This window comes from Cornus florida, unplaced genomic scaffold (assembly GCF_030987335.1).
Source record: "Cornus florida cultivar Cherokee Brave unplaced genomic scaffold, ASM3098733v1 CherokeeBrave_3.0.0_Hap2_Chr07, whole genome shotgun sequence".
Classification (NCBI taxonomy): domain Eukaryota; kingdom Viridiplantae; phylum Streptophyta; class Magnoliopsida; order Cornales; family Cornaceae; genus Cornus; species Cornus florida.
The window spans coordinates 35,905,140-35,928,419 of NW_026775577.1; the positions used below are offsets into that span (position 1 = coordinate 35,905,140).

Consider the following 23,280-nt stretch of genomic DNA (forward strand, 5'->3'; position numbering starts at 1 on the left):
TGCCCACATAGCCTTGTGTTCTAGCTCAACCGAAAGATGGCAAGACTTTCCATAAACAAGTCTATAACGAGACATGCCGATGGGAGTCTTATATGTCGTTCAATAAGCCCACAAAGCATCATTCAACTTACATGACCAATCCTTCCAGGTTGTATTAACCATTTTATCAAGAATATGTTTGATTTCCTAGTTTGAAACTTCTACTTGCCCACTTGTTTGAGGATGGTAGGGAGTGACGACTTTATGGGTGACGGAGTACTTAAGAAATAATTGCTTTAAGAATTGATTACAAAAATGCTTTCATCCATCACAAATTATAGCTCTTGGCATACCAAAATGAGTGAATATGTTGTATTTAATGAATTACACAACCACGGAGTGGTCATTGGTTTTGGTAGCACAAGCCTCCACCCACTAGAAACATAGTCAACGACAAGCAAAATGTATTGATATCCATAAGACATAAGGAAAGGGCCCATAAAATCAATGCCTTAAATGTCAAAGATTTCAACAAAAAAGAATATTTGTCAAGGGCATCATATCTCTTCTCGACATTGATTCCATTTTTTGATTCATGAAAATCTAAAAAGGACAATGCGTGAGTCCTACCTCATCAGGATAAACTTTGTTCTATAGATTAGGTGGCGTAATAAAAATTTGACACTTGTCTCAAAGTAAAAAAAAAATGAATTAAACCATTTTAAAACGGCTTAACCCGGTCTCAATCTCTCTACCCATTTGAATAATTACACTTCCAAAATCAAGAAACCCCATTTTAACCACCACTCCTCCATCACCCTTTCAACTCCCTTCCTTTGCCGCTTATGCACCACAACACCCACCAAACCATCTCACGGAAGCAAACAAACAATTAATCAACCCACAACGGAAATCCACCACAATACGCCTCTTCACTCCATAATCACCACCAAACAATCACTACGATGCTCCATAGCTCCTACTCTCTCTCTCTACGCCTCCGTCCTCTCTCTTTACTTCCTATCTCCTTTGCCTCTCCTTTTGTCACCGTCAAATCGTACCCCTAAGGAGACGATATTGCTCGATGGTTGCGATTCCAATCACTGGCTGCATGCTATTACGGAGAAGATGGGAGTGAGAGAGAGAACTGATCTCTCAACTGGTGGCTGTGTAGATTTGAGGAAGCTTTGTTTACTAAAGGGGTGGCGGAGAGAGGGTGGGACTGGCGGCGGCGGCGACGATAGTTAGGGGTTTGGTATGGAGATTTCATAGAATGAGATTTCTTTCACGTGAATCTACCCGGATAAACTTTTTAAATGGGTATAATTTAGTTTTATCATTTTAAATATTATAATATTTCTCAACACGTGTCAGATTTTTATTCAACCACATCACTCAGGAGGGCACAATCGGCCGTAACTCAAGTATTTTCCATCTCAAAATTCAAATTGACTTTCACAATGTCTGAACCAACATATAAATAGGCATCAAAGAAGAGCCTAAAATTCCTATTACCATAAATAAAACCTTAAAATTCAATAATAATTATAAAAGCAAAATCCTGAATTCTATCTTTCTTTCCCACGTCTCTAATAATAGGTGTGGGTCAAATAGACTTCAAGCACTCAGGCCAGGTCTGGTTCTCCATCAAATATAATAGCGACCCAATGGGTAGGGAGGATCTTTCAAGGATTGTAGGCTCATATCCCTACAATAAGATTAAGATATATTATAAACCAAACAAAACAAAAATAGGAAAAACAAAAGGGAAAATTACATATAAATGGAGTCAAAGTTCCATATTTACTTAGAGGCTGAGTCAAAGTTCCATATTTCTTTAAAATGGATTGCTGAGGTGGCACATGGTTTTTTACTGTTTAGAAATTGTGGTGCCTAAAATACCCTTCCACGAAGGTACTACTTTTTCTTCGAAGGTACTACTTTTTTGAACTGAAGGTACTACTTTTTGGCGTCCAGGTACCATGTTTTTTAAACACCCCCGAAGGTACTACTTTTTCTCCGAAGGTACTACTTTTTTGAACTGAAGGTACTACTTTTTTACACTGAAGGTACTACTTTTTTGTTAGGGAAGTGCATTTTAGGCACCACAATTTTCTAAACAGTAAAAAACCATGTGCCACCTCAGCAATCCATTTTAGAGAAATATGGAACTTTGACTCAGTCTCTAAGTAAATATGGAACTTTGACTCCATGTATATGTAATTTTTCCAAAACAAAAAACAAAAAAAGAAAGAAAGAAGAGTGAACATTACCTCTCATTAGTATCATTAGTAGGTAGTTTATAATAGTTCTCTGCCATTTGAAAGAAAAACTTTGGAACAGGCAAATACCGAAAAAGCTACCTTCAGTACCATATATTAGGACATTATATAGCTCATGTTCTCCTTGCACTTCAATGTGCCAGTCGGCCATATCCATCGACCTCGTGTTCAATGAAACTTTCTTAATAAAATCATACTCCGTCTTTTGCAGCATGAATGCTTTTTGCACAAAATTGTATCGCTTCTCGCTGTTATAAAATAATGGATTTGTCCTCATAAAGAACCACAATTCCCTAATCACATAAATAAAATGTCAGAAAAACATAATATTATAAATATTATTGAAAAAAAATGAACCAAACAAGAAATGAGTGAATAATCTTACCTCAACTCTTCCATCGTCTCGCATCGGCGGATATAGCAGGATACCAATTCATCAAATAAAAAAACGCGCTTGGCCGAGGATAACCCATATACGGGAATTTGCTGGCAGCCAACTCAACCAATTTTCTAAATTGGATTAAATCATTCCAATATTATTATAAAAAAAAACACATTAATATTACAGACATGATGAATTAGAAAATGGCTAATATAAAGCAAAGTAAATAAACCTAAGCCAATATATAAACAAGAAATCCTCTCATGCTAGGATAATTGTCTTGTACCATCTTCCTCATCAAGCAATCCCAATTCCACTTCAACAAAATTCAAGAATAAGCAAACTCATTCAATGTAATATCCTGAGTTTCAAAATGGGGTTCTTTGGTGAGCGATGGTGGTAATTAATTAATGACAGTAGTCATAGAGCCTTATCGTAGAAATTAAGTAGACAAGTGTGTGCATTCATGTAGTACTGCACGAATGTGGCAGGTGTGCCAACACTACGAAAACGTGCTCACACTTTCGACCCGTGCAATGTGAGGGAGTTTTGGATGTTACATTTTCTACCCATGCAATGTGAGGGGGGGTTTTGGCATGAGACAGCAGGATAAAAGTTATCAAAAGAAGTCCCTAAAACCACCTTGGGCGCATGGAAGAGTTGAACATGTATTCTTCTATAGTAGATGAAAGCTGCTGGGAAAAGTTCCTCTATTCAGCCACTATATATATAAAGTCATATATATATTTATATAATAGAATATGAGAAAAGGATCAAGGAGGGATGACCAGACGCAGAGGGACAAAGAATGAAAAAAAAAAAAAAAATTTTGAAAGGCTGGCTCGGATAGGAAAGAGAAAGAGATGGGTGATGAGGCAAGGGGAGGTTCTCAAGGCCAGAGAGAGAAGAAGAAGGAAAGAAAAAGGAAGAGAAAAATTAAGAGGGACATCAGAAGGTAGGTTCCCAAATTTCATTTATAAAATATTGTTAAAAAATTTCAAAACCTTATAGTCTCTCTTGGTGATGCTTTCCTTGTGAAAATTGAAATGATTGGTTTTAGACGCCTGCTACCCTTTGAATTGGTTTCATGTGAAAATATGAACTGGTTGAGTTTTAGAGCTGAAACTAGTATTCTTTGAACTGGTTCCATGTGAAAATAAATTGGTTTCATGTAATTTGGATTAGTATGCTATTTTTGATAAATTTATGAAAATAATGTGTTTTTACTGAGTTAATTTTTGGACAGCAATCTCATCGAATAATCTTATATCATATCTATGCTTTGTATTTGAAAATGACACTTTTGGAAATTAAAGTGGACTATATAAGATTTGTCCATAATTTTACTTTGTCAAAGAATATGAAATACCTGATTTATTGATAATTTTCTACATAATTGTAACGGCGGAAAGGGAAGTGTTTGTTCGTGGCATGGCATATTGTTACTGACTTCGATATTTGGTTTTGGTCCTTCAATTGTGTAGGCACCTGATAAGCACTGAAAAGTGCGCATTTTAACCCGTTAAAGCTTGGATATTCTAGAACATTTATCTATCTTACTTTACCTTTTTAGATTAATTTCGTGTTATTTCCATTTTTAGGCACTTATCCCGAAAATAAGCTAACTCAGCCAAATAAGAGCTTAAAAGAAGCAATTCTGAGATTAAACAAAGAAATGAGCAAAGTGAAGGAAGAAAGAAGAAAAAGAAGCAAAAGGGTGGACTTTAGATTTCTCGATCGATCTAAGATAAAGGTTCGATCGATCCAACATGGATCGATCTCAGCATTTCAAGATAGATCCAAGCCTCGAACCAAAAGCAGAAAGCCCAAAGTTCGATCGATCCAACACCATCCCTCGATCGATCCAACACCTTTGTCCTCATCCAAATGATTGATCTTATCCATTTGTACCACCCTACCTACCACTTTTGTCCTTTTCTCCATAAATATCTTCAAAATATCTCAGCTTTGTTCTTATCCGGAGAGCGTACCCCAGTTGGATCGATTCAGCCTTAGTTCGATATATCTCAGCCAAGTTTGATTGATCCAAGTCCAAGGTTCGATCAATCGAACTTCCTCCAGTGCGAAAAAAGTTAAAAAGCCAGCTCATTCAAGTTGTCTTGTATCTAATCATTGGGGAATATGCTTTGCATGACCCCAGCTCATTTTGTGTGTTATTTTGACCTACCTATATAAGGAATATGATACACTTTTTGAGGGGAGATTAGCATTTTTGGTAGAGGCAACTTTAGAAGCTATTTTTAGTGTAGAAGAAAAGAGGAGGAGGCTAGAGACACCATTGGGAGTTCTTCATCAACCATAGAGCTTGCCCTTGAAGGTTGGAGGAGCACTACTATGAATGGCTAGACATCCTCTTGGGGCTAGAGTTAGCCTCAAGCATGCTTTCTATATCTTAATCTTGTGTATTATTGAGGGATTAGTGTTGTAATACATGTTTTGACACTTTGTTATATATAGATCTTGTTTATTCATTGATTTATATGGTTTAATGCTTTCAATTGATCATTTCATTCTATCCATATCCATATGTCTGTATATGCTAGAATAGATATTCATGTGCTTATCTCTAGATTTTGTGTTATTGATGCATATCTATGTGTATTAATGCTATAGATCTAGAAATTGTTAAAACATAGTGCTTAATGGAATGCTTTTGTGATTTACTAGATGGTTCATACTTATTCCTTGATGGATTATGCCTCTCCCTTAGTTTACTTTCATGCTAGTAGTATAGATATAGTGTAGTTGTAGTGTAGTGTTATATGGGAGGACAATCCATGCTTGTTGTTTGATGTTCCATACTTTTGAATGCAAGTAGCATATGTCTCTAACATTGTGGTATATTTGGATTGTGAGCTTAATGAAAGGATTAACGACTTGTTTTGATCTATTGTGCATTTCACATGTTGTTTAGACAATATATGCTTCATTGCTTAGATATATTGTGCCTTTCACATGATGTTTAGACAATACATGCTTAACTAGTCATCCTTGCTTGTTGAATCAACTAAACACACACACACACACACACCAATATTGTAACACACCATTTGCCCTCATTAGTCACTTGTCAATGGTATAGAAATGCATTGCTTGGTAGTATTCTCTAAACCCCAAGACTCTTCTCTCTCTTATTTACTCTTAATTGCATTCTATTACTTAGTTTAATTTAGTTGCTCTCTAGTTTAAACAACCAACCAACCATTTGTTTGATCACTCGACCTACGAACCCTAATCACAATTCCACAACCTAATTCGACCCTCACAATCCCTTGGGACAATCCCTACTCGCCCTAGCTATATTTATAGTGAAGGTAGTAGAGGCTCTTATAAATGTAAAACTTGGCCCTCGCCTTAATGCACACTCTTAAGCTTATGGTAGGACGACGACCATAGTTTTTGGCGCCGTTGCCGGGGATTGATTGACTTGATTTGGCAATGTCGAATTTGTGGAATTCAATTAGGATTAGTACTCTTTTGATCGTGTCTTTACTTTATTTTTATTTTTCTTTTGACTACTCATTATGTTTGTTCTTGATTGACTAGGTGCATTGAGTTGAAGAAAAGCCATGCAAAGGAACAATTAAGCAAATGAGCTAAGCAAAATAAAGGAAAAAGCCAAAAATTCTAAAAAACAAATTGCTAAGCTAAGCTAAATTTGGAGTTGAAGTGCTATAGGACCTTTGTGAGACTTTCTTGACTTAATCTCCTTAGTTAAATCGTAGGCCTGCGTGGAGGCATTTATTCTTCTTGTCATTGCATCATTGTTGTTTCAAACATGGGAATTGTGATTGTGGAGGAAGTTTAATTGCATTGTTGGAAGGCGAAGTGTTTGTGCATTTGTTTTGCTTGTTTGTTTGTTATTGTGCATGCATGGTCGTCGTTCATTGAGACCCACTCTTATCCCTTTAGATTTGCATCTTGAATCCATCGTTAGAAATCCTAGGGGAAGAGGAAGTTCAAATAAAACCAATCTATCAATAGAAGACCATAATGATGATCATGTTGAGGACCTTGGTCACATAAACCAACAAGGTATTCTTCATCCTAATGTGCATCATGATAACATGCAAGTACCATTAGGCATGCCTAGGCCATACATTCACCAACCTCAATAACAACAAGGCCAAGTTCCATTTGGAATACCAAGGCCAATGTATGCTCCATAACCTCCCATCATCAATCAAGGAATTCAAAATCAAGGAATTCAAAATCAAGGTGTTCATGTTGCACCTCAAGTAGCTAACCCACCACTTGCTTTAAGAGACCATTATGTGCCAAATGAGTATAATGCACCTACATGCATCCAATTGCCACCATTTAGAGCACATCACTATGAGATCAAAGCACAAACCATTCAAATGCTTCCTAAATTTCATGGACTTCCTAGTGAAGAACCTTACAAACATTTGGATGAGTTCCTTGAAGTTTGTTCCACCGTTCGATATACGGACATGCCGGAAGAGGTCTTAAGGCTTAACCTTTTTTCCATTCACCCTAAAGGACAAGGCAAAGTATTGGTTCAACAATCTTAGGCCTTTTTCAATCACTTCTTGGGCAGAAATGCAACAAGAGTTCTTGAAAAAGTACTATCCGGTTTCAAAGACCAATGCCATGAGAACGTCTATTAGAAAGTTTACACATGAGGATGGGGAAACATTTCATAAGGCATGGAAACGCTTTAATGAATTGCTTAGGAAGTGTCCAAATCATGATATGCCCAAATGGCAATTAGGTCAATATTTTTTTGAGAGCTTATCGGACAATTACAAGGGTATGGTTGATGCTTCCATGGGTGGTTCTTACATTGATAGGCATGAGGATGATGTGTGGCGTCTTTATGAAAGCATGAGTGAAAATTCATTGCATAGAACATTATCTTCAAAGAATGGTAGAAATACCCAAGGTAGGAAGAGTGTTGGCTTACATTAAGTCGACCATTCAAATAAGATAGCTACCGAGATGAAATCTCTATCTCAAAGGTTTGATCAATTCTTGATCAACCAAAACTCGGCGAACCAAGTATCTTCCTACACTAACCATTCTCATCGTGCATCCAATGAATCTTGTATGACTTGCTCTAGTGTTCTTCATTCTACTTCTCATTATCCTCATGGACAAATGCAAAGTGAACCTAATGAGCAAGTCAATGCAACTTTTGTGAATCAAGGGGGAAATCCTTATGGTACTCATTACAACCCAAGTTTGAGAAATCATCCGAACTTCTCTTGGAAAAACCAAGGAGAGGGCTCAAACCCTTCCCAAGGCGGTTTCCAAGGGAAGTATATTCCACCTCCACTTCAAAACCAAGTATCCTAAAGTTATAGGTCTTACCAATAACAAGGGAATCAATTCTCGAATTCTCATTTTCCCAATCAATCATATTCCCAAGGTAATTCTAGAAGTCCCACCTTTGAAGAAAAAGTTTTGAATGCTTTGGGCACTCTTGAGGCAAACACACAATTGCTTCATTCTCACTCTCAATCTATTGCAAAGCTAGAAACCCAAGTAGGGCAAATAGCTAGCACTCTTAATGCTAGAGAGAAGGGAAAGATGCCTATGAATGCCCCGCCTAAGCAAAAATGTGTTGTGGAAACCCAATCCTCATCGAAAGGGTGTACCATAGAACATGTCAATGCGGTGACCACCTTGCAGAGTGGTAGAGTTGTGGATAATCAAGTTGAAATGACCAATGAAGAGAGTGAACCGGTGCAACCTCAAGTTGTCACCCGTCCCGTTTCACATTCTATTCCTCCTTCATTGCATGTGCATGATTATGTGAATGAGAAATCTTCAAAATATGATTTGAAAAGTGATCTTGAAAATGATTCATTGAAGAAAGTCTTGAAAAATGTGTTTGAAAAAGGAGTTTTGAAAAATTATGTTGAGAAAGTTTTGTTGAAAAGTGATTTGAAAAATGATTTAAAAACTTCTTGTGTTGAAGAGGCTTTGAAAGAAAATTCTGAAAAAGTTTTTCAAAAAACTCCATTTTCGGACGCCTTGAAAGGGTCCATTTCAAAAGAAAAGCAAAAGGTTAAAACCAATGAGATTATGGAAATGTTTAGGCAAGTTAAAGTTAATCTCCCACTTTTGGATGCAATCAAGAAAATACCGGCTTATGCCAAGTTTTTAAAAGATCTTTGCACCCAAAAGAGGAAGAACAAAAGCCAAGCACCAAGGAAAGTGGTTTTGACCGAGCAAGTGAGCTCAATTTTGCAACACAACACTCTCCAAAAGTTTAAGGACCCCGGTTCACCCACTACATCATGCATCATTGGTGAGCATATCATTAATCGGGCGCTTCTTGACTTAGGAGCAAGTGTTAACCTTCTTCCTTACTCGGTTTATGTCAAACTAGGCTTAGGGGAATTAAAACCAACGTCGGTAGTTATACAACTTGCCGACCGATCCATCAAAAATCCTAGGGGTGTCATTGAGGATGTTTTGATTAAAATTGATAAGTTTTTCTTCCCAGTTGATTTCGTTGTCATAGACACAGAACTGGTTCCCAATCTTAAGAGCCAAATACCTGTTATCCTTGGCCGTCCTTTCTTGGCAACCGCAAATGCCAACATCAATTGTAGGACGGGGGTAATGAAGATCTCTTTTGGCCACATGAAAGTGAAGTTGAATATATTCAATCCAACCCCTAACTCATTTGACAAGTATGAAGGAGAGGTCAATGTTGTGGAAAAATGTCATGAGTCCAATTATGAAGGAAATGAGTTTTTGTGTGATTCAAAGGTTTCTAAAGCTTTATCTTCAACATTGCATTCTAAAGACATTGTTTCAAATTCTTATTGTGAAAGGGCATGGAAGCCCAAAAATTTTGATTGCATAGACAAAGGATCAAAACCTTCTTTTGAGCTAAATCCCACAAGTTTTTCCAAGAACCATTTGTTAGGTGGAGCTCAAGGTATCTATCACCCCAAAAAGGAGGGGATGAGCAACAAGATCTTTGATCTAGGCTAAAAGAGCCCAATGTCTTGCTAGAGACGTTAAAGACTAGCAAAAGCATTTGTAGGGTGTCAAATATTTCTCCCCCATTTCTATCTTTCAATTTGTTTCTTGTGAAGTCTAGATATTTGTTTTTGGTTCTCATATGCATTAGAAGGAACTTTGGTGAGGATTGCATGAGCTTTCATGTCATTTTTGAGCATTCTGCATGAATTCGATCGATCCAACTCTGGATTTCAATCGATCGAACTCCTATTTGCAGCCAACACTTAGAAAAAATTTTGGACCTGCATCCAAACCACCTCTCTGTCCCATCGATCCAAGAAACTCTGCATATTTTTGTTCTCTGTCAGATCGATTAGAGTACCTTCGATCGATCGAACTTCACAGTTCAATTGATCTTGAGTTTCAACACTTAGAATATTTTTGAGCCGCAGAACCTACATCCAAACCACCTCTCTGTCCCATCATTCAAATTTGTTTTCAGATCGATCATAGACATTCGATCGATCCAACTTCATAATTCGATCGATCTCAAGTTCCAACACTTAGCCAAATTTTCTGAGCCAAAAACCTACATATTTCTACTCTCTGTCTGATCGATCGAACTTTTGTTCCGATCGATCTCACTTCTCCATTTCATTATTTTGACTTTTCATATTTCAAAAATCCAAAAATATTTTTATTTTATTTTATTTTCCAAAAATACCAAAAAGATTTTATTTTTATTTTTATTTTTATTTTTCAAAAATCCAAAAAAAATTTCTATTTTACAATTTTAATTTTTAATTTTTTCTTTTAGTTTTTTATTTTTTTTTTTTTCAAAAATTCTAAAAATATTTTGAAGAGAGAAAGTTCGATCGATCTCATTGAAGGTTTGACCGATCGAACTCTGTCGGGGATGTTTTTAAAAATAGAAACCGAGGGTTTCAAGATCGTTTCATTAGATCGATCCGCCCTCTCTCAAACCCTAACCCCCCCCCCCCCCTTCTCTCTCGTCGCCGTCACTGTTCATCATCTTCTCCATCTCCGGTGAGATTTTCGGCGAGATCCAGGCTTCGACTCTCTCTTTCTCATCTCGGTTTTCATCTCTCCCTCTTCGTATCCACTTCTCTCTTAGATTTGAGGTAAAATCCGAGATCTCATCTATGATTAAGCTTCGATTTGATGATTACATGCTTTACTTGTTGCATTCATGCTTTTACATGATTGAATCCGCCATTGATGAACCTTTGAAGCACTGTGTATATATGTGTATATATATGTATATATGTTTTTATATTTTTTTTGTGTTTTGATTTGATTTGTTGCACTATGGGCTCCACTAAGTGACTAAAAATGTTGATTTGATGTGTAGATGGGCCCATGAACATGTTCGTGTGGGCCCGTGCTTCCATTTTCACAGATCTGTGACCTTTCAGTTTTCGCATCGTACAGTTCGATCGATCGAACTTGTGTCCTGATCGATCGAAGTAGTGAGATCGATCTCACTTACCTTCGATCGATCCAACTTTTGTGATCGATTTCACTTCTTTTTATGATCGATCGAACTTCACAGATCTCACATACACACTTCATTCATCATGTATTGTGTTCATGTTATCTTATTTATGCCCAATGCCTGTGATATTCCACATTGGATGCATTTCATACTTATATTGCTTAGCATGCTTCACATTCTATCACTTGCATAGATTCATGTCATTTATGTTTTGTCTATCTTCGTTGACATACATGTGTCTATATTGTGCTTTCAATTCTTTATTCTGGCACTAACTTCCATTGCAAGTGTTTCTTTTCCTTTTTGCAGGCCATGGTTAAGAGGAAGACTGTTGCCAACAGGCAACACGGACCTCCGAGATCACAAAGACGTATCCGGCATAAGACAGCCGAGCCAGCAGAGCCCTCTCATATTCAGGAGCCAGCACAATCTACTCCACCTCAGTCACCCTCTCATACAACTGAGGATGAGCATATTGCTTCTACATCTCAGGCTCAGGCTAAGTTTACACCGTCTTCGTCTCCATCTCTGGATCAGGCCGAGGCTGAGCGCACCCCATCACCATCTCCACCACCTCAGCCAGCTCAGCCAGCTCGCCAGCTTGACCGGCAATTGCCCAGATATACACAGATGACCGTGGCCCACGAGTCATTCTTTGACATAGCTTTCTTTTCCCGATCGGTGCTGACCCGATCAGGGTATGATGATATTGTTAGGAGGGGCCTTTCAGCTATTCTTGCCCCAGTTACTGAGCCCGTCTATCCGAGGCTTGTCCGAGTGTTCTTCCAGAACCTCCGACCGTCCCCGCGCACTACAGCAGAGATGGTCACTTCTATTGATGGCCACCAGATTACTATCACGATGGACACACTTTCCAAATCATGCCATTATCCACATAGATGCCCTCCAGAGCTTCAAGAGCTCTATCCGAGGCTATACAGGCCTTCTTATGCCGACATGGCAGTTGCTTTGACATGTCACCATGCCGCTGGCGAGACTTTCGTCACCCGCACATATCTTCTAGACAACCTGTGGTTTGTTGATTCCGTTCTCTTTCGGAACATTTATATGGCCGGCCACAAGATTCAGCGGCGAGGAGATTACTTGACAACCCTCTACGCATTCTATACAGGGTGCTGGGTGTCTATTCCCGCGCTCATCTAGACCATGATGAGGCAGCTGTATGACACTTATATTAGCAAGGAGCGGCCCAAGCGGGCCAAGTTCCTTCCTTTTGGCCACCTCATCACCCAGATTCTTATTGACTAGCGCTACCCATTCCATCCACGGGAGCTCCCAGAGACAGGATCTTGTTCCTTCCAGAAGAAGGATTGGGACAAGAGCTACAATAGTATCATTGGGCGTCTTCAGGACCACACTGTACAGGCAGCGGATGATTTAAAGGAGGAGGAGGCAGAGGCAGCCCCAGCAGCAGCAGATCCAGCAGCGGACGACGCACCAGTCGATCCGGCTGCCGAGCATATGGACATAGATTTAGAGCAACCTGCAGATGAGGCATAGCAGCACTCTCTAGCTAGGTCACCCATTCATGAGCAGGAGCAGACTCAGGATTCTCAGTCTTCTGATTCTTCTATACCTGAGGCTCCAGATCAGACCCCTGGCTTTGGAGTACGCCTGCAGACTCTTGATGATGTTGTTGTTGCTATGCGAGCTGATCTTTCGGCCCACAAAGCTGATCTTATGGCCCACAGAGCTGATTTTGCTACCTTTTGCACGGATGTCACAGCTATGTTCCGAAATCTATCCAGAGATATCCGGGGAGCCCGACCTACCCGTCTTACCTCATCATCCTGAGCTCCCAGTTCTTTCTATCTTTTTATGATCCTTCTCTATCTTCGATACTCTATTCTTTATACTATATATCATTTTTGCAGCTGGTTTGTCGGCTTAGATCTTTTGATGTACCAGTACTTTATTTCTTTTATCCATACTTTTATTATGGATGTCATATGATTATGTTCTAATATCTGAATGTTTGACTCCATCAGGTGCATCACAATAACTTCAGTGAGAGAGCGCTACCCGATCTTCAGGACCACCCTTATACCTCTCGCATCTCTTTATCTGTTTATCCCATTTACACTTGCATGTCCACTGTGCACTGATTATCCCATTTTGTTATCTGATGAGTTTATCCAAGTGCCAATTTTCAGGACCACAGTTAATCCCAAGTTTGGGGGGGCCATACCACCCTCTTTGGATACTTCAATCCCGATCATTCTATGTCTTAGTTGCACTGGTATACTCTTTCCTTTGTTCTCTTTGCACATTGAGGACATTGTGCCATTTAAGTTTGGGAGGAATGGTGTTTTGCAGTGTTAGCTTTTAATTCAAAATTTTGAGCATGTCTTGTGTATTTGAGGGATATTTCTATGATTGGTCCATAACTAGCTATGATTTTGATCTTTTGAGGACTATATTGCTTAAAATTTAAAAATTACTTGACTTGAGAGTCCAATACTCCTTGTATGCCTTTTGAATGCCATTTAGGAATAAATTTTTCGAAAGATTGATATCATGCTTGCACTTGTGGTCCACATCGTCTTGATTTTATGATTGTTTTGAGATTCACTCTAGGATTCTACACTAGCACAGGCACACACTAGCATTCATTTGAGGGGTACATGCTTTCTTGATTATTGAATTGGTTATATCCCAATTGAGCTAGTAGTGCATTGAAAGCTTTCATTCTTGATAAAGGTGGATAACAACCCCTTTTCACTAAGTAGCTGGGATTCTAGCCACATCAAATACTGAACTTCTCGCGCCGAAAGGTGAAGGGCCCAAACTCTAGGTTAATAATTGAAGTAAAAAAAAAAAAAAAAATTGCAAAAGCAATAAAAAGTGAGGACTTCTCCCAAAAGGTGAGAAATGGGAAATGATTGGATGGAGGTTGTCTTGATTTGTAGCCTAGTTGATTTGAGCTTGTAAGTCCGTAGGGGTATTTGAATGCCTAGTGCCCTAAAGTTGTTTGGTTTGGGAGTCATTGATCTAACGCTCGACCTCATGAATCGCTAGAAAGCTTAATAGATCATTACATTGCACTATACTTCCATCTTTGATCCTAAAATAAATAAATAAATAAATAAATAAAAATTGAGTGAAAAGAATAAGCGCACCTAGAACAATAAAGCTTTAATAAAAGGTCCACTTTTTGTCTTGATGATCGGTACTAGATTTGTGTACTAGTTTGAGGGTAAGGATGGAATTAATTCCTTAGTTGGCTGAGATAGCAACACATTGATGCTTGTCTACTAAAAAAGGATTTTAGAGTTGTTTTAATTTGCATGATCATTTTCTTGATGTGTGGAGGACCATACTTGCTTGCTTGATGTTGAGATTTTGGGAGATTGCTTGGAAAGGGTTGAAAAATTGCATACTTGAGGTAGTTTTCTCCCGATACTTGTTTGCAATATTGGTACCTCTTTAGAAAGAATGAACTTAATGTTTGTGGGTATCATTTCTGGAAACCCTCACGAGACTTCACTCATCCACTAGGGGTAACCTAGGGATTTAAAAGGCTTGTTGCATGTGTTAAGTGCAATTGTGTTTCCTACGAAAGTGGCGTTTTCATTTATTGCATTCTAGTTTATACTTGTATAGTCGTTCATTTCATTTCTTTACTTTATAGTTCATTGCTAGGGACTAGCAATATTTAAGTTTGGGGGTGTGATGAGCACTGAAAAGTGTGTATTTTAACCCGTTAATCTTGGGTATTCTAGAACCTTTATCTATCTTACTTTACCGTTTTAGATTAATTTCGTGTTATTTCCATTTTCAGGTACTTATCCCGAAAATAAGCTAACTCAACCAAATAAGAGCTTAAAAGAAACAATTCTGAGATTAAACAAAGAAAGGAGTAAAGTGGAGAAAGAAAGAAGAAAAAGAAGCAAAAGGGTGGACTTCAGATTTCTCGATCGATCCAAGATGAAGGTTCGATCGATCCAACATGGATCGATCTCAGCATTTCAAGATAAATCCAAGCCTCGAACCGAAAGCAGAAAGCCCAAAGTTCGATCAATCCAACACCATCCTTCGATCGATCGAACACCTTTGTCCTCATCCAAATGATTGATCTTATCCCTTTGTACCACCCTACCTACCACTTTTGTCCTTTTCCCCATAAATATCTTCAAAATATCTCAGCTTTGTTCTTATCCAGAGAGCGTACCCAAGTTGGATCGATCCAAGTCCAAGGTTCGATCGATCGAACTTCCTCCAGTGCGAAAAAGTTAAAAGGCCAGCTCATTCAAGTTGTCTTGTATCTAATCATTAGGGAATATGTTTTGCACGACCCCAACTCATTTTGTGTGTTATTTTAACCTACCTATATAAGGAATATGATACACTTTTTGAGGGGAGATTAGCATTTTTGGTAGAGGCAACTTTAGAAGCTATTCTTAGTGTAGAAGAAAATAAGAGGAGGCTAGAAACACCATTGGGAGTTCTTCATCAACCATGGAGCTTGCCCTTGAGGGTTGGAGGAGCACTACCATGAGTGGCTAGACATCCTCTTGGGGCTAGAGTTAGCCCCAAACATGTTTTCTATATCTTAATCTTGTGTATTATTGAGGGATTAGTGTTGTAATACATGTTTTGACACTTTGTTATATATAGATCTTGTTTATTCAATGATTTATATGGTTTAATGCTTTCAATTGATCATTTCATTCTATCCATATGTCTATTTATGCTAGAATAGATGTTCATGTGCTTGTCTCTAGATTTTGTGTTATTAATGCATGTCTATGTGTATTAATGCTATAGATCTAGAGATTGTCAAAACATAGTGCTTAATGGAATGCTTTTTGTGATTTACTAAATGGTTCATACTTATTCCTTGATGGATTGTGCTTCTCCCTTAGTTTACTTTCATACTAGTAGTATAGATATAGTGTAGTTGTAGTGTAGTGTTAAATGAGAGGACAATCCATGCTTGTTGTTTGATGTTCCATACTTTTGAATGCAAGTAGCATATGTCTCTAACATTGTGGTATATTTGGATTGTGAGCTTAATGAAAGGATTAACGACTTGTTTTGATCTATTGTGTCTTTCATATGTTGTTTAGACAATATATGCTTCATTGCTTAGATATATTGTGCTTTTCACGTGATGTTTAGACAATACATGCTTAACTAGTCATCATTGCTTGTTGAATCAACCAAATACACACACACACCAATATTGCAACACACTATTTGCCCTCATTAGTCACTTGTCAATGGTATAGAAATACATTGCTTGGTGGTGATCTCAAAACCCCAAGACTCTTCTCTCTCTTATTTACTCTTAATTGCATTCTATTACTTAGTTTAATTTAGTTGCTCTCTAGTTTAAACAACCAACCAACCATTTGTTTGATCACTCGACCTACGAACCCTAATCACAATTCCACAACCTAATTCGACCCTCACAATCCCTTGGGACGATCCCTACTCGCCCTAGCTATATTTATAGTGAAGGTAGTAGAGGCTCTTATAAATGTAAAACTTGGCCCTCGCCTTAATGCACACTCTTAAGCTTATGGTTGGACGACGACCAGCGCCTGGCATGAAATAGGTAGTGATAAGAGCTTCCCTTATGTTGAAACACCTTAAACGACCTGGGTTTAATGTGGGGGCGTTCACGGTCCCAAGGTGCGAGACCCTAAATCCGAAGGACGGGGGATGACAGTCCCCGGGGGTAGGTCCCTAAAGATGCCTAGAGTACACCTTGTTGGACCAATTGTGGTATTGATGATCTTCTCCGATTTGTAAATTCGGAATGGATTAGTTGAGCATATTTTACTCATATGAGTTGAAATCGGTGATTTGGAATTAAAAGTTTACATATTAGGTCAATTAAAATATTATTATTTTTCCTAATTAAATTTCGGTAACTAAATCTCAACCGTGCAGTTAAGGTTGCAACTCGGACGGGTTGGGCCGGTTTGAGGTATAACTTAAGCCCAACCCATCATATAAAATTCTAAACTCAAGCCCAACCATAACCATATCTTCAACCTTAACTACTCAACCCAAGCCCAACCGATCCTTCTACTTTTAAATTCGAGCTTGCAACTCGGGCTTAGATTCCAGGTAAAAAATTTCGGTTAATTCGGGTTACTCATATGACTAATCTTTACACCAAAAATTTAATATGATCTTGAATTAATGTTAGATTAAATTACTCTTAAACAAGAAAAAGTTTAAAGACTTTTTGTAGATTTTTAATAAATTACAAACAAATTTTTAGAAAATTAATTTTCTTAAATGTTAACATACAATAAGTTAAGATTTAACAAAACAAGTTGAAAAGAAAAAAAGTAATCATAGTTTAAATATTATATATAATGTATTTAAAAGTAAAAATATATATGAAAATAATATTGGAATTTGGGTTCGGATTGGCTCGGGTTGCTAGCACTTCAACCCAAGCCCAACCCTAATTAAATTCGGGTTTAGATTTTTCAACCCAATCCCAACCCTAATTGTAAAAATGATTGCCCAAGCCTGTGAAAAATCGGGCTGGGCTCGGGTTGGGTTCAGGTTGGGTTCGGGTCACCCAACCCAAGTTGCACCCCTACGTGCAGTTCACATTCTAAAAGTGCTAAAGTTGTTATTTTTGTGAATTTTTTTAAAGAAATTTGTTTTCTTAGGTTATCTGTTTTTCAATAAGGTTTTTGTTTGGTTTCTTGTATATCTCTTGGGATGCGTTCCCCTTTTGAACGATTTCTAATTCATTTTTATTTACCAAAAATAAATAAATACCGGGAATTTACTGGGCTCCTGTAGCTCACCCTATTTTCTTTACAGAATATTTTCAAGATTTTAGCCGGAATGAAAGCTTCCAGTGAGTAAAGTTAAGACAAGCAAGATGGTTGATAAGTTAAATTTTGATTCACTCTTGGGTGGTCTTGAGGTGAATGTGAGTAGGGAAGTATGTAATGGTTTAAACTGATTTTGGTATATTTTATGAATGGTGTTTAGCTCACGTGTCGTAGGGAGCAGGGCATAACAAACGGTATTAGGGTAGAGGTTTGGACCTCGGATTAGTTGGAAAGTAGCATGGAAATTCGAAGTTGGAAATGACTCCGTGCTTTTTAGAATTGTCAAGCAGCGTTACTTCAGGAATTGCAGTTTCCTTGGTTCTTGTACTTCGGGCCACTCTTGGGTGTGGAGAAGCCTCAATGCGACTAAAGAGATCATCTTGAAAGGTCTTAAATGGAGAATCAGAGATGGTAAATCGATTGACTGCTGGAATGCTCCTTGACTCTCAGGGAATTCCAACTTTAAGGTCACTTCAGCTTTTGTTGGTGGTAATGTTCATACTATTGCCGATCTCATTGACCACCAAAGCCGATCTTGTTAGACTTCTGTGGTGCTCAACTCTTTTAATCCAAAAAATAGTGCTCGTATTCTTCAGATTCCCCTAAGCTCTCTGAACAGATCTGATTCTAAAGATTTGGGTCCTCACTCCTAATGGCCAATTCACTGTCAAATCAGCATACTACGCTACTTTTTCCATTATCAATCCCAACCCGAGTCATTAAGGCATTGGTTGAAGCTATGAAACGGATCTAAAGCTCATTTGGAATAATGTTTGGAAAATCAAGACTCCAAGAAAGCTTCATTTTTTTCCTCTGGCAAACCACTCAGAGTCGTATCCCAGTCAACCAAGCTCTCAAAATCAAAGGCATTAAAGACCATCAAGATTGAAATGAGCCACTGTAATGTTTGTGGTTTTGAAAATAAATCAGTTGACCATCTCCTGCGTCTTTGCCCCTTCGCCCAAATAGTTTGGAATCTCAGTCCTCTTCGTCTTGATTTTTCTAACTCTCCTCCCATAGAATGGCACAAAAGACGGATTAATTTGTCACTCTCTTGGAAAGATAACAAATGCTTCCTAGAATGTGCAAGTTTGGCTCTATTTATTTGCTGGCGTATTTGGAAGAGTCGGAATACTCTGGTATTCAACAACTTGAGGGTTAATCCTCACATCATCCTAGATAGAGCCCTTCAAGATTTCTCCAACTTCTCAACCTTTCATCTTCATGACAGCCTGCTGGATTTCCATGTACCAGCCTCCCATCCTCCGTCTTCACGTTGGATTCCTGGCCTCCTCCACCTTCATCCATGCAGGTGGTGGATTTATTCTCAGAAATCATGAAAGCCACCTTCTTCGATCTTTTGGCCTTGTGTTCCAAAATGTCCCATCCGCAATCGCTGCCGAAGCCCTCTCTCTTCAAATTGCAGCCCAAGCTTGCATTGATCTGGGACTCTCTAATGTTCTCATTGAAGGAGATTGCCAACCCATTATGAATCTTCAATTTATTGATGAAGCTATCTCAAACAGCATCCTAGATGTGCAACATCTGATTCAGATAGGCGATGACCTATCCCTCCACTGGACCCCGAGATCCAGTAACCAAGCAGCACACGAAGTCTGCAGATTTGCTCTTAGCTCTGTTTTTTCTTCTTCTTTCACTGATCTAGGGCCTCTTCTTCCCTCGCGTGTGAGGGTTGCCCTTTTCTCCGACTCTTCTTTTGCTTTTTAGCTTACATTTTTCCAAGTATTATTTTTATAATGCTTTGACAAACTAACGCTCAAAAGTCAAACAAATTTGTACGGAAAATCATGTTATAAGTATATTCAACTAATTATATTTTATCATAACTAAACGTTCATCTACTTTAATAAAAATTATCAATATATATTAGTGTTTAATTAGTGAATGATCTGAGGACGGATTAAATTTTCTTATCAATTTTTAAGAGTATAAGTAGGTGTGCCTTTTTAAAACTTTAGTAAACTGCAATTCTTGATCGGTATGTATATTTCATCACCAATAGAACACAGATAATAAAATCAAATATTACAAGTCCATGAAGGTCAAAACGAAATCTTGCCATGAATTTAAGTCCCAAGTCCTCACTGTTTCTACCACCTCCTAATATCGTCAAGTCCTGACTTTGTGATTTTCTTTGACACAAACTAATCATGGGGAGTTACCAAAACATATCCTCTTTTCAGTATTTTTTTCCTATGATAAATGTGTTTTCAAAAATCATTTTTTTAGATTTTGTTTAATTTGTTTAAAAAATTTAGAGGAGGCAATTCGTATTGGCGAGTTGTGTTAGTGTCGTGTCAAAATATGGCTATCTTGTTTAATGGGTCGACATGAAAATGACACAATTATTATTGAAACCCTGACACGAACACAATATGAAAGTAACAAGACACGACATGCATAACTCGTTTAATCAATAGGTTAAGAATTGACACGATATGAAATGCCACAACAACATACGTTTAAGTCATTTTTAACACAAAGACACGATTATTCGACATGTTCAACTAAATAGGTCATTTTTTACACGAACACGACACAATAATCTCACACATTTAGTTAAACGAGTTAATCGGGTCATAAACGGGTTGGTGAGTTAAACACGAATACAACACGTTTAATTACCGTGTCAATTCGGGTTGACGCAATTACGACACGAACACAATTAAGCCAAACTCAAACCTACTTATTCATGACGTGTTCAAATCGTATTAGCATATGGCGTTAAATTTTCTCAACCCTGCAAAAACTTGCTTTGGAAGACCTAATTTAACACCTTAATTAGTATATTATAGTATCTCAATTTCAGATTCCTTCGCAAAAGTCATATTTCAAAATTCATAAAAGGATTTCTAGGATTTTTTTTTTTTTTTTTTTTTTTTTAATCCTGGCAATGTTGGATTTCTAGGAATTGAGACTCAAAATCATTTCCTTTAGGAGGTGGTAGAAACAGTGAGGAATTTAGAAACAGTGAGGAATTGGGACTTAATCTGAAACAAGCTTTATTTATGCCCTACAGAGGAAATTAGAATTCAAATGACCAACAGCTGTACCAATACATTCAAAGACTATATGGTCAACTTGAAATTATATCAAATGGTCTAAATTAGATGTGATCAACCTGGTCCATCATTCAACAGCTGGGATAATATTTTAAGAGGGAAAAAAGGGCAAAAAAGTGTGTGACTGTGTTGACTCTAGAACGGCTACTAGATCATATGTGTGTGTATATAGTGCAACAGTGATCTAGAACCGAACTGAAAGCTTGAGCTATTCACATGAAGACCAAAGTAAAAGGATGCCTTGGGACCGTACCTTTTTTTTTTTTTTTTGCCGAGTCCACCCAATCCCTTTTATCTTTCTCTCTTTCCAAGAGGTAAGCCTGTAAAATATGGGATAAGAATAGACCATCAAAACAAATTTAGGAACTTACAAACATATGGAAATCAGGTATTAACACTTTAAGGAAACATAATTCTTTATTAAAGATTAATTGAATAGAAAAATAACAATCAAAAATACTTGGAAAATTCAAAGTTTTCCAACAAATAATTTTAAAATAGGCAGTAGAAACAAAATCAATTACCTGAGGACTGAGGTAACATTCCCTTGATTGCTAGTAGTTAGAGGTAAAACCCTAGAAATAACCAAAAATAAATCAAATTCCCAACATTTTACATATATATGACCCAAAAATATTATAATAAAAAAACGAAATTATTTTAGACTATTTGCAACATATATTTCAGAGTGATTCACCAAAACCTAATAATTTGATTCCTCATATCCTTCAAATTTAACATTAGCTCTAGTAACTTGTCTGTTGAATTTAAATTTAGCAGACAACCAAGTAATCAGATCTATGATTTAATTGAATCGAAACCCTAACAAACAAAAGGAATGCATTTCATAAACAATAACACAGTAATAATATATATCACCCAAAAATATTATAATAAAAAAACAGAATTATTTTATATGATCTCTAATGTTAGACAGAAAGAGAAAGAGAGAGCTCTGATTCGAGACCAGAGGTCAATGATCTGAGAATAGGAAGTTTCAAGTGTTGCAAACTACATATTTATAGACACACAAGTACATTTGCATTGGCTATGTCTACACTTACCCGTCAAACACGGTCAAAGTTATTAATAAACGCATCTTTCCTACACTTAAAAGGTTTGAATTTTCTTACATGATATTTTCGTTTTTTAAAAAAAAATTATATAAAAACTATCATAAAAATTTTCACCAAATAGGATTTAGTTTGCAAAACAAGAAATACAGAGCTTGATTAGTTGATTTAGAAAAAAATAAATAAAAACAAAACCCATACATACAAGTTAGCAGTTGCAGAGAGAGAGGGGGGCAAGCTTGAGAGTTGAGAGACAGCGGCTGAAGCTTGCGAACAGCGAAGCCGAACTGGAACAGCGGGCGATGGAAACTGAAAGATATGGGTTTTGATATAGTTAATGGGTTTTGAACTTTTGATTCTTGCAGACAGATAGATAAACTGAAATATATGGGTTTTGAACTTCTGATTCTTGTAGATTTCGTAGTTTGCAGTTGCAGAGAGAGAAAGAGACAGAGACAGAGAGGCGGGAAGTTCAGAGTTGAGAACGATAATAGAGATGGAGGCGATTGGGGAAATATTTTTTTTTGTCTGGTGGCCCATCATCCATGGGCCTATAGAGAGAGAGAGAAAGAGAGAGAGGGAGACCATTTTAAGGCTATGCTGCCAGTAAAATAAACAAATTGGTGTAAAGAGTGCTCTCTCTCACGGATTGATGAACAACAAATTAGCTCACCTTACATTATTGACCCTTTATCTTCCATATAGTACTGCATCTGCTCCTATGACAGTCTTAAATGTTCAACTACGTGATTTTTTTTTTTGGGAAGGTACGCTTATATATTGAAAAAAGGTGGAATGTACAAGGCCAAAGCCCAAACAAAACACAGGCCAAATATTTAGCCCAATGACAAACCAGATTGGCCAAAATAACAAGGGCAAGCCACACAGCCCAACCCCATGACCCAGCTGCACTAAGACAAAATTAGGCTAAAATAGAATAAACCCTATCCAACCCAACATCCGGTGTTTCCTTTTTGATGAGCCTAGTGCCTAACGGGTGAATTTTCTCAAAGTTTTTAAATGCCTAAAAGTTTGATTTACTTGAACGAAAATCTTTTAATGTTAAATTGTATACTCAAAATATAAGAAAGTGAGACTCCCATTTCTATTTTTATTTTTTATATTATATTAAATAATTTACATTGACATTTCAACCTAAATATTAATACTCT

General features: G+C 37.5%; 1 protein-coding gene across 2 annotated transcripts; it reads right to left on the bottom strand.

Moving 5' to 3' along the window:
- Positions 1-1,344: 1,344 nt before the first annotated feature.
- Positions 1,345-22,773, bottom strand: LOC132267031 (uncharacterized). Of its 2 annotated transcripts, XR_009468826.1 has the most exons (6): positions 22,314-22,771; positions 21,560-21,610; positions 21,289-21,355; positions 2,647-2,771; positions 2,253-2,554; positions 1,345-1,687 (listed from the first exon to the last, which is right to left on the bottom strand). XR_009468826.1 is itself a non-coding variant. In XM_059768061.1 (3 exons), the coding sequence occupies exons 1-3, from the start codon at positions 22,694-22,696 to the stop codon at positions 21,244-21,246; spliced, it is 546 nt and encodes a 181-aa protein (XP_059624044.1). In that variant the 5' UTR covers positions 22,697-22,773; the 3' UTR covers positions 20,832-21,243. The 2 variants fall into 2 exon arrangements, 1 of the variants encoding a protein (XP_059624044.1); XM_059768061.1 differs by lacking the exons at positions 1,345-1,687; positions 2,253-2,554; positions 2,647-2,771 and having other exon boundaries at positions 20,832-21,355; positions 22,314-22,773.
- Positions 22,774-23,280: the final 507 nt, after the last annotated feature.

Bases quoted from the DNA above. Each gene is read 5' to 3' on its own strand.
- LOC132267031 (XM_059768061.1), bottom strand. From the start codon at position 22,696: ATGGTCTCCCTCTCTCTCTTTCTCTCTCTCTCTATAGGCCCATGGATG. The intron at 21,611-22,313 runs GTATGTATGGGT...GGTTATTTCTAG, and splicing joins CTCTCTGCAACTGCTAACTT to GGTTTTACCTCTAACTACTA. The intron at 21,356-21,559 runs GTAATTGATTTT...CATATTTTACAG, and splicing joins AATGTTACCTCAGTCCTCAG to GCTTACCTCTTGGAAAGAGA.